At 38.5% G+C, this 12,647-nt stretch overlaps 1 protein-coding gene across 1 annotated transcript in view; it reads left to right on the forward strand.

Moving 5' to 3' along the window:
* The first annotated feature begins 10,876 nt into the window (after nucleotides 1–10,876).
* The window catches only part of LOC140236145 (abnormal spindle-like microcephaly-associated protein homolog), a 32,164-nt gene continuing 30,393 nt past the window's right edge, over nucleotides 10,877–12,647 (forward strand). The window contains exon 1 of the mRNA XM_072316116.1: nucleotides 10,877–11,292. Within this exon, the coding sequence (XP_072172217.1) occupies nucleotides 10,930–11,292 (363 nt within the window). The 5' untranslated portion in view covers nucleotides 10,877–10,929. The remainder of the gene's footprint in view (nucleotides 11,293–12,647) is intronic.

The raw sequence follows: 12,647 nt of genomic DNA on the forward strand, positions 1-12,647 counted from the left end.
GCCCTCTATAGACAATATATGAACTCCACAACATTTCGTGACGTCACTGTAATCGAAGAATAGATTAAAAAAATAAATAAATAAAAATAGTTGGCCCCCTCATTAACAAAGGGGGTTTGTTGTAGAGCATGACTTTCTGTCCTGTAGTCCTAGATATTAGCCAGACGGCATGGAGAATAATATTACCCTTATATAAATCGTAGTAGCATAACAGGAAAAAAAAAAACAATGTGTCTTCGTTATTTTACGGAAAAATCAGACTGTTTGTAAGAGTCCTTTGACAGCTAGGTTCTTATCGCTTTACCACTGTTGTATATAATTTCACCTTTTCGGAAATGTATAAAAAGGGAATCAGTTTACTTTTGTCCCCTTAGTTTTAGTCAGTGCTTTTGAGTTTATCATTTCAACTACTATTAAAATGAAATTTAAAAAAAAAAGACATTTTACTTGGATTCGTTGCTGGAACCCCTACAAGTACCCCCCTAACACCCGCAACTTTGCATTGACCAGCATGCACACGTGAAGCTGGAACGCGTAATGCCAACAATAACATTTTATTCCTGTATCCTGTGGTTTATACACATGCACACAATTATTATGAAATCCGTTAGGCCTATTATGTAAATACAGTAATAATGATCATTGTGATAAACTACTAATATCGCTATTTCATGAGGTTATATACACACAAACGAGAATGAACCTGTTCATAACAGAAGGTCATTTTAGTCTTGAGTATTACGTGTATGTCCACGACTCTCAGAGCTTTGCTATAATTTTATATCATCATGGTATCAACATGCAAAAAACATCATGAAACGTAGTAAAGGTTGATATGGCAGCTGCTACACATGACTGTGTTCCATTCGTGACAACCTTGACTATGTTAGCAATAGAATATCATTGTACTATAAATACAATTCTTTCCATGGCGTTTTGTAAAATCATTATTAGCGCATGTCCTGTTCAACTGGACATACTGCACGTCCACGAGAAAAGAAGACACTTTCCCATTTGACATTTATAATCTTCTACTACAGAACATTGAACCTGATGTTCCTCATGATAATTTCTATGTCTCCTTTGCTTCATTATCGCCTTTCTTCAAAATCAATTTAATAAATCATAGTACAAAGGATATTCGGCTTGTCACCATGTTTGATTCAATGATTCAATGACTTAAACAAATGCTATGATATTTTGTCTCATTCCAAAATAACATCAATAACTAAGTAAAAGTGATTATGGTTATATTTGTTTGGGGCAAGAAACACCCTATTTCAATAAATTTTTGGGTTTTTTAAGGTTTCACTTGGGGTAAAAAAGGAAAATCAGCATAAAGGAAAAGATATGTAATCCTAACACCTGCCAAATGGACAGTTTATACTTGATCGATACAAGTCGTGACATCCTCTTCAAAACTCTGTAGGCCTACATACTGACTTTACCATTGAGATGATTGCAATCCATGCAAAGCACGCACACACACACACACACACACACACACACAATGTATAGCCTCGTGGCATTTTTAGTATGCAGGGGCGGATCCTGGAATTCCGTAAAGGGGGGGGGGGCGGGGCGGGGCGAAAACAATATTTCTGGTGCTAATTCTGGGTTTCATCTCATTTTTTTTCTTTTTATTTCTTTTGTTTTAACAAGAATAATAAAGAGGGGCGCGCGCCCGGTGCGCCCCCTTTGGATCCGCCACTGGTATACCCATACCCATTATGTGTTGGGGAAACGAGGGGGGGGGGGGGGGGGTCGTCAAGGGTATCTTAGCCCTCCAAGGATATCCTTGTGGGTAGCGCCCGCCCCGTCGAACTCCGACGGAAAGAATCTCAACAGGTGCAACGTACTAAAATGTTTGTCGTTACCTTGGCAACAACATGACAATAGCCTGTGAATCATTTAGTTGTTTTTTTTTTTTTTTTTGCAGATGTTATTTATTTTCCTTGTAAGTTTATAGATACTCCCTGAATGTATCCATGATTGAAAATTGTATATATAGATATGCCAACTTTGATTTTGTTTTTCTGTCAGTAATGAAGATTAATATCACTTCAAAGGTCTACTTATTTTAATCATAATAATTATATTTGTACATAGTCAAAACAAATTCGGTCATTCGCTGTTTTTAAGCCAAAGATTCCGTTTTGCGGTAGTGTCGTGTTCTATGTTTTGTGTGTGTCTGTTCATCTCTTCAACAATTTTCAATCTTGAAAGCAAATATATCATGTCTTCAGTCTTTTTAATTTGCATGACTGTGGATTATAGAGTGTATATATATAGAGAGAGAGTGTATTTTTTTTTTACAGTTCGTCGTTATGCACTTTACAAGGGAAAATAAATCCTGCATGTTATTTTTTTAAACACAGTCAATTTTGATGTGTGCCTTGATGTGTATAATTACGTGTTTCTCTCCAAGAACGGTTTACGTGATTGAGAAACACATTTAATACGAGTAGATACTATAATTATGTAGGCCTATACACAAGAAGGTCGGATTAATTATTTCATGGACAGGTATAAGACATGTCGTCTTTTTATACAATAAGGCCTATCACTGTAAAACCTACACTGCAAAAAGTCCGGTGTTAAATTGTGAACACCGAGCTGGTGTTAAATTTTCGGTGCTCATTTATGGTGTTAAATTAACACCCCCGGGTGTCATTTCCAAATTTTAAACTGTTTTTTGAAGAGTTTCTTAATAACTGCACTTCTTGTTGATTTTTAATTTAAACAAGACGATCAAGAATTTTACATTAAAATACGAGATTTTTGAAAAAATGTGAAAATAATTTTACACCAAAGTAACACCAGCTGGTGTGGTCCCTTATTGAAGCTGGACGGGTGTTAAACCATTGATATTAACACCAACAAGTATCAAATCAACACCATGTGGTGTCATTTTTTAATTAACACCAGTACAGTGTCAAAATAACACCAGGTACAGTGTCAAATTAACACCACGAAGTGTCAGGTGAACACTTTTCAACACCATCACAGTGCATTTTTAACACCTGTGGGTGTGGTCCTTTATTGAAGTTTGATCGGTGTTAGATTTAACACCCGTGGTGTTAAATCTAACACCCATGTTTTTACAGTGTATAAGATTCATGTGTCAGTGTATGATACAACTCATACACATAAATAAACAATAAATTCTGATAATACTACTAACGAAAGAGAAAAGTCATTTCCCTATTCCACATGCGTAAATAGGGCCAATAAATCGAAGACAAAATAATTAAATTATCATATTGTTTATGGAAATAGGCCAACTTGCTTTTACATAAGTCAATCCGGATATTTTACATTTTACAATAGTACATGAATCTTTAGGGCCTAATACTGCTACACTAGTATTCAAGAAGTTCGTTGATCATTGACTTTGGTTCATTTTAATTGACATCTCGATTTTGTTCGCAGAAAATGAACAATTCATTCATTCATTCATTCATTCATTCATTTCCATATCAAAACATAACATTTACAAAAATCAAAACAGAATTGCCTTGGTACAATTTATACATTTTGAATGGAGGGATCATAGAAAACACACAAGAGGATTGTTGGAAATGATCCCCTACAAACAATTATTACAATTCAACTGAACAATACAGACAAATTCAATTGATAAAGGTGGAAGATACAATGAAAAGAGAAGAAACGCACGTACTTAGCAGTCCCCGTATTCAGCCAAGATAATGACATTCTGTGGGGCTTCTGCCATTCCTTCAGAGCGTATCCGGGCAATTACCCCGAGAGGGCAATTACCCCCCGGCCAAATACTGGTTGGTGGTAACGTTAGAGTAAAGATTAGGGTTAGGGTTAGGAGTTTGGGTTAGAGTTAGGATTAGGTTCAGAATTAGGATTAGGATTAGGGCCAGGGGAAGGGTGCGGGGTAAATGCCCAGGGGGCAATTGCCCTAGACCCCCTCCAGAGGAATTCCTTCACTGAGTTGTCAGCCCCACGCACCTGGCATGCAGGTAACACAGAATACCCGCAAGTGGAACTGAAGTTAGAACGCGTCCAGCAAGTAAGACATACGCAAAACTCGCCCTTACACTGTCTCTGTTCGCCCTCAGAAATTGTCCGGTATGCTGGAAAATCCCCATCATACGCAACAAGCCCTCGCATAGCTTGCCCGGGAAGGTGTGACAGGGCCTAAACGTCATGGTTGCGGGTACAAAGGATTTGCGTGCGCACCTCCGGGCTACTATAGGTGAGATACGTGCTATTAGGTACTGTCATGTGCGTGTCATCTGCGGGGAACTTCGGGTAGTAAAAATTGCTCTTCGCAAGTCGCACGCAAGTCTTGCCCGGAAAGGTGTGACACGGCCTTTAAGAGGGAATATCTGGCCAGGTTACGACAATGTGACAGCAATATGCAGATGAGCTCGTGGAAAGTGCTGAAAGACTTAATGCCAAAGAAAAAAATAAATCAACTCGAATATTAAAATAGGCAATAACATTATTTCAAATATTAGTGTAAAAATCGTTTAATCACATGTTCCTCAATGTCAGAAATTGCTTCACTAACCCATCCGAAAAGTGTTTTAATTCTCTGAATACATTGTCACAAGTTAAATCAACTTTCAAGTTCAAAGAAATTGAAATGGAGTTTGTACGTCAAACAAGAATTACAAAAACAGACGTCAAAGAAGCTGCCGGTTTAGATGACTTACATCCAAGGCTATTGAAATCCGTAGCTCCGTACATCGCGGAACCTAAAACAAATCTTGAAACTATGGGCAATTCCCGAGTGACTCTAAAAAGGCTAAGATTGTTCCTGTACCCAAAGGTGGTGATACACGTACAAGTGAATAATTAGGCAACTTTCGTCCGATATCTACACGTATATTCTTGATCAGGGCGGTCCACATACAACTGTACGAATACTTGCAAGAAAACAAATTGCTATAGCACAGGCAATCAGCTTTTCGCCTAAAGTATTCAACGGCCACATGTTTGATTGAAATTACTGATTATCTTATTGAATAATCTTGATTCCGGCCTAATAGCAGGAGCAATTTTTTTTAGACCTAAAAAAAAAAAGGCCTTTGGTATCATATCACACGAAATCCTTTTATCAAAAATGCCTTTCTATGGCATAAAAGCAACCGAACTACAATGGTTTTCTTTGTAACAGACAGCAATGCGTTTCTTTTCAAGGTGCCTAGAGTGCTTTTGAGAAGGTCACTTCTGGGTGTCCCCCAGGCTCCATTCTGCAATGGGGCTCTTACTTTTCTGTTTATTTATCCTTGATATGTGTAATTTATCTTTTGAAAATCAAACTAAAATCACCCTTTACGCCGACGACACGGCATTGTTTTGCAAGGGAAAAATAAGAATTCAAATGACTCTGCAAAAGGAATAATTAAGTGTGAATGGTTCAGAATTAATCAAATGAAAATCAATGCCACTATAACAAAAGTCATGGTTTTGGAACCAAACGTAAGATTACAAATCAGATTCTAAGATTTACTCACGACGAAGATTACGTTGAAAATGTTACAAATATTAAGTATCTTGGTGTAATTCTTGATGAGAGCTTAAACTGGTCTTTACATGTAATAATTAGAAAAGATAATCGAGCAATAGCATGTATCAGGAGGATAAAGTCTTTTCTAACAGAAACAGTTCTGGTACAGCTGTATTACTCATTTTTCCTACCTCACATATTGCTCGGTGGTTTGGGGAAAGTGTAACAAAACAGACCTTGTTGAATACATGTTTGTTTGTTTGTTTGTTTGCTTTTCCTGTTTAGTTGTTGCGTTTGACTTGGTATATTTTGGTTTTGTCGTAATAACTTTTTTTTTACACAGTGCAAATTCTAAGTTCCGATATGTAATGTATATTATTCATGTTAACATGGCTCTTTATCAAAGCAGGCATTTTGGCTCTGAAAAGACTACCATGTTTTGTTTTGGGTTTTTTTTTGTGTGTGTGTTTGTGCGGTTTTTTTTTAAAGGAGATTGAATAAATAGAATTATTGATAAATTCAATCTTTATTTCCGATTCAATATATAAATATAGAAATACATGAGGATATGAGCAAAGTTTACAAAAAGTGTAGAAAGTAGAAACGTCGACAAAACAAGGTGAGATTATGAAAAAGACAGAAGAAACAAAAATATGGAGGAAACATATACAAATTGTATCACAGGTACGTAAAGAACAGAAACTCAATTTATTGGAGGTGTGTTTGGTTGATCGGAAAATGGTATGCGCGTAGAAAACCAGAATAGGCCTATCAGGTTAATCAGAAAAAAAAAAAAAATAATGAAAATAAACACCATAATACAAATAGGATAGTAGAAGAAAGACCATATCCATTTCAAAAGAAATAACCAATACTAGTCTTATTATTATTTATCAGAATTATGATATAGCAACGCAGAAACCTGTGAGCGTTGCGTTTCCTGTGCTCAAGCTGTGTACTAGAAGGTATTCATAAAATCTAGGGCTAAGACTGAGTACTAAAAGTAGCTGTCATAATGCCCGCACAAGATTCCCGCACAAGATCAACTCTAAGCCTACACGTTTCATCATTGATAGTAACTTGCATACTAGTAAATGGACTTTGCAACGTGCTGTTTATTTCTCATGCTTGATCAAACCGCAAACGAGGGCATTTAAAAATGGCTAAATAAACTTGCTCGCTGATTGGTCAATACCTCGGTAGCGCAAGTACCAGCGCGTCTTTCATTGGTTCGTTCGAAGTCTATTGAAGCAACGTGCGAAATTTGTATGGCCGGGCTTCTGTATTACGTTTGACTGTACGATCGTAGATCGCGTGCAGTGTTGTGGGCAATGGGGCAGAATATCGCGACGTTGTTATGATCGCCATTCTGCGTTTGGAGCAATGTCTGACCAATATCGGCAGATCTGTGAGTATTTTGGTGGTATTTCGCTTGTATTTGTAAACACCTTCACATAAGCATTGAGGACAATGTTATGATGTCGTTTAGTACCCCATATATTTCAAACGTAGAAGGCATTATGACAGGAAGGCCCGGATGAGTCGAGCCCTGTAACTTGTGTAACGTTCTACACGCTGTTCTACTTCTAATTCTATTTATGAATATGATGTGTATTTCATGCCATGGCATTTACCGTACTTCATCGTATAGAAGCCTACCTAGGTTTTTCTGTGACTAAAAAGTCTGTATCTTGCCGTCGGGGATATGTTCGGTGGAGGCTAAGCTACGTCTGGCTCAACGGAACCCGGAATCCTCTCCGATGTCCGAAGGAGGACCTTAACTTTTAACTTGTTATCCAGTTAACAGTTACAAGTTCAAAATTTTAGAAAACTCCTCCGGAAAAGCGGATTTTTCTGTCTAACGTTAACGTTAACTTTAATAATGGCGACTTATTACGTGATGGTGGTGGTCATGACATACTTGCCAACTAACGTTAGTAAGATTTTATCAGATTCAGTAAGATTTTTTACGTTAAAAATAACAAAATCAGATTTTCTGTCAGAGATATCAGATTTTAAAAAAATATTTAGATAGGGTACCTATGCCTACCTACTCTAACTGCGACCAGCAGCCCCAACGTACAACGTACAGTGTTGGGGCTGCGCCGTTTTGGCCTCGATATTTTAATGTTGTACCAAACGGGTGCCGTTCCGGCGCTGTATTTCCTTAATTTTTCAACAAAAACTACTGGCAATACTTACATGGGTGGACTAAACCTAAATGATTCTTATCAGCGACTGTTTGATGCATTTCATTGCTTATGATGCAGAAAATGCTGTCTTATAAGGCAAATATCTTCAGCTCACCGATGCTCACTAAAACTCACAATCACTTGCACATGCGCACACAATGCATTCAGTGCAGTGCATTGACAGCTGTATTACTCGCTACATGATGCATATTCACCGTGCGATGATGCATTATTCATATCCTTTTGCGTCTGTAACGTTGACGTCATTGTTTACGCATGCGTAGATGCGTACTGATGGATAAACACGTTCAAAATAGCAGCAAAGCTCTCCACTAGGGCAGACCGCCTACTCCTAAAAAATGTGGAAAATTATGCAGTTTCCAGATAAATTGGTGAGAAGGACCAAGGCAATGGGGTAGTGTATATTTCATTTTATATTGTCACTGTGTTTATGATGGACATTTAGCTATGGTTTATTTGTGAAGTTGCCGTATATGTGGCAATAGGGAGTTGTTCGTGATTCTCACTTGCACGAAACTGCGGGGTAGCCGCCAGGACCCCGCCGCAGAACGGCGGGTCTCCGGGGCTATACCTACTCTAGATGATCTAACGGTTAGGCCTACCTTTCATCACGACTGTTCATGCGTGTATTTTCTGAAGATTTGACAGAAAGTAAGAATTATAAGATTTTTAACTTCAGTTTGCATATAAAATAAGATTTTTGCAATCCACGAGTAAGATATTTCATCTTGAAATGTTGGCAGGTAGATCAAAAGATGGTGCACGGAATTTTGGTGGTGGGTTATGGCGTACTGTAGGCCTATATGTAGTTCAAAGTCAATTAGCCAACCGTGCCTACACCGGTGCAGTGTACCAGCATGACCAGCAGTAGGCCTAACGTGTTACACTGTACACAGCACAGTAGGCCTAACGTTACAGACAATGTTTTGAATTGTGTGCCAGGGTTGTGCCCTGGAGGGAGGGTGGGTGGGTTAATGGTCATTATGATGTCAGAGTTGATCGAAAGATCGGTCTGTATCTGGTCGTCGGGGATATGTTCCATGGAGACTGCGTCTGGGCTTCAGAGATCCCCTCCTACGGAGGATAGAGTGATAACATCAATAAAAATTAAAAGACTCCTCCGGACAGAGGGATCTTTCTGTCTAATGTCAGAGTAACGTTAGAACTACAATACAATGTAGGCCTACTAAGAAGCCGAAGTAAGGGATGGGACTTGTTCAAGATTTCTGATGCTTTTGGCCGAGATGTGGCAAGGGGGATTTACCTGTTAGATTTCAGATTGTAATTTTTTTGTGAGATAATTAGAATTCTAGACACCACTATGGTTATTTCATATTAAAGGTCCAGTTTACCTTTGGGAGCAGTGATTTCAAAAATGTTCAAGATATCACATTTGTTGCATATGTGTAGGTCTGTTGTATCATAACATATCCTACCATGTGAAATATTTGCAATAAAACCTAAATATAAGGAGATATCAGGGTTTTTCTCAATAAACCGTAACTGTATACGGTTTAGTCTAGAAACATTTTTATTATGACTATTGTTCACATTTTGTGTATTTCACAACACTTAACATCGATTATACTGATTCAAATTTTGACAGTGGTTGTTTCTATCCCTAACTCACATTTTAGAAATATTTTAAAGCACTAATGCTGGGTTTTTGTTTCATCTGCAAATCTGAAATTATGCCTTTAAGAGCATACTGTAAAAGTGGATATTTTCGCGCGACTAATTTTTCGCGCTAGGCCGGGTCAGAAGAGTTTCGCGTGTTTTTAATTCCGCGGAATCAAGACATCACGCACAGGAACGTATGGCAAGCAAAAATATTCGCTTGTTTTTATTTTCGCGCTAGTTTCTGGTTGCGCGAAATGCGCGAAAATTTCAACACCGCGAAAATTTCCACTTTTACAGTAGTAGAAGGATTGCGAAGTTTATTTGATGAAAATTGTTTTTTAAATGGCTGAGATAAACAAAGTACATAAAACAAAGTGGTTCTATCAGAACCAGATCCTCTTCCCCTTCTCACCAAACTTAAACAAGAGTTGTGCAGTAAAGCACGCCATCATGGGTTCTACAGAACTTTGTTTGCGTCGTCACACACGTTGGGAATTAAAAAAAGATTCTCCAGCAAGGGAGGCTGAGGGTAAGATTAATCAAAAGAAGAAGGAACAGAAGACTCTTAGAGTCTTAAAGGGGAAATCCAGTCCAAATATAACTTAGTCTGATAAGAAAGAGTAAAATATTACGAGTAGGCCTACAACTGTAAAATTTTGATCGTAATCGGGTGAAATATAAAGAAGTTATGACATTTTGAAGTTTCTCTAATTTTTCAGGAAGCAGAACCTTGAAGGGTCAATATGGATATGATGCAAATGGAAACTGAGCATGTGTCATTCCCTCTCATCTTGCCATATAGTCAATTGTACACAAAATTTTTGAAATTTTCAGTATTTCATTGAAAACGCAATTATGCCGAGGCTCAAATCCTGACCATCAGTGCTATAGATCACTATTCTGAAGCTATTCAACCAGGAATAACATCATGTTTCAAACCTCAAGTTGACAGAAACATTGAATTTTCATCATTTTTTTGTACATGATCAATTTATGGAAAATTGTGAGGTTGTGACATGGTTCAAGCTCACTCATATCCATTGTACAAGAACTGATTTGCAGAAAAGCAAAACTTCAAAATGTCATAACTTATTTTTCATCCGATTTCAGTCGAATTTTTACCGTTGAACTCATAAGATTTTACTCTTTTTTATCAGACTAACTTATATTTGGACTGGATTTCCCCTTTAAAAGCAAAATTTGCATACAAGCTGCATCTACTGTGTGCACTGATGACAGTAATTGATGCAGTACACTCTCTCATGTAGGGCCTAGTGTCTGGGCACTGGAGATTCACTGGATGGCAATAAAATTATTTGTGGAACGGCTAGACCTCTAGTCATTCTGAAAAAAAAGAAAGAAAAGATGGCAACAAAATGTTTTGAAAGGGCTGACTTGTCATGTTCAAATATAGTGTCTATTACGTACACCATATGGACAGTAAGTATTTACTCTTCTTACCCTGTACTGTGCAGAAATTATTCCACTGACTTTGGTTTTCCAATTTCAATTCCCCAGAAAACAAAAGAATCAACAAATCGTGAGGACTGTCTGACAGGGTTCTAACCCTGAAATTGAAACGTGAGAGGAGATTCTACCCCATCCAGAATGGATGACTCCAACTTGGCGCGTGGTACCCCGGTGCTCTCCGACCCCTGGGTCAGGGCACACACTCCCACGGCCGAGCAGGAACACAACACGGCAGCTGCTGAGCGAAAGAAGCGCCGCTCGTGGTTTGCCGGTGGAAGCGGAACTCCCGTGAAAGTGGCTCAGGGGTCAAACGCAAGAGGGGTGCCGGCGGAAGAGGAAGAGGAGGAGATTCCCACGCTGCAGATAACACACTTCACCAAAAAGGTCATGCTGTCGTTTGACGGGGTCCGTCTCGGCCGGACCAAAGTGAAAAACCTGCGGCTGGAGAACCCGCACGACTTCCCGCAAGAGGTGGCAGTTGAAAAGTTTCCCTTCTCAAAGGTTAGTGAGATGGCAGACACTCTCTCAAATTTCAACGCACAATTTCAGCAACTTACAGTGAAGGGACAGGGCTGTCGCAGACCTGTTCCTATATTTCTGAAATAACTGCGTTGTTTGGAAACGAGTTTGGAAGTCACTGTTTTTACATACAGGGAATAATCCTCAAACTTGAATTTCATTGGCAATTTTAGCTTCTAGAGGAAAAATATTTCAGATAGGTAAGCTGCACACTTCTATTGAAGAAAACTGCCAAGTACACAAAAGAGAGTTTGTGTAGCACTAGCAGTGGAATAAAAAAAAATACAAGGATTATTTAATTGCGATGCGATGCCAAGAATGTTATTCCCTGCCTTCAATGACTCTTCATTTTCATTGTATCAATAGGTAATCGTAACTTCTCTTGAGGCAGTCCTCTGTTAGTAACATTGTAATTTCCAAGCCTGGCTGTTGAATTTGATTCTTCATGAATACTTTTTATTTTGAATACAACTGTAGACAGGTTTGGAGTGCTTCATGTACATGGCATAGTGGTCATGAAAGATGAAGTACAGTTCAACCTCGATTATTCGACCATGTCGGGACCGGTGCTCATCCGGATAAGCGAATTGGCCGGATATGGGAGACACAATGTTAATGTAAATAGCTGCCATCCAAGCTGCCGTCCCAGTGCACTGGCAGCTAGGCAGGTAGCGTACCCCACAACGGTGGTGTAATCTATGCTAGCCTACGCAAAATTGTAGTCCCTTCTTCACAAAAATAAAGTATACAGTATGTGAAAATCCTACATGTTTTACCTCATTAGATATTGAGAAACCTATCACGCACATCTTATGAAATTAGTGAAATAGATCCATGAAAGTCACTGTTTTTTTCTCAATTTTTGGATGAAAAAAAGAAGTCCTTCACTGTGTGAACGCGTCTGGATAATAGAGATTTCCGGAGAAAAGGAGGCCGGATAATCGAGGTCGAACTGTACACAAACCCTATGACAGCTAACAGGATTTGTTCTGTATTTGTAATGATTGTCATTGTCTCTAGTTGACATTTTCCATGAATGCACCACAGTCTCACTAGATGTGCATAATTAGTCCAAGTTGGTCAGGGACTGCAAAGTTCCTCATATTACTCTAAACCATGTTCTTTTACTGACCATTATGTGACCCGCTACAACAAAATGGTCCTAAAGTCGCGCACGGTCGAAGCCGTGAAAATCGAGTTTGAAGTCAGAGCATCAAAATTGGTCAAAACTTACGATTTTCTGAATTTGACATATCATTAGAGTCTAACATGTCTTCTATCATCTGTCGAAATTTTGAAGCAAAATGATGAAAGGAAAGACCAAGAAATAGCGTTTT

The sequence above is a fragment of the Diadema setosum genome, chromosome 12, assembly GCF_964275005.1.
Source record: "Diadema setosum chromosome 12, eeDiaSeto1, whole genome shotgun sequence".
NCBI lineage: Eukaryota > Metazoa > Echinodermata > Echinoidea > Diadematoida > Diadematidae > Diadema > Diadema setosum.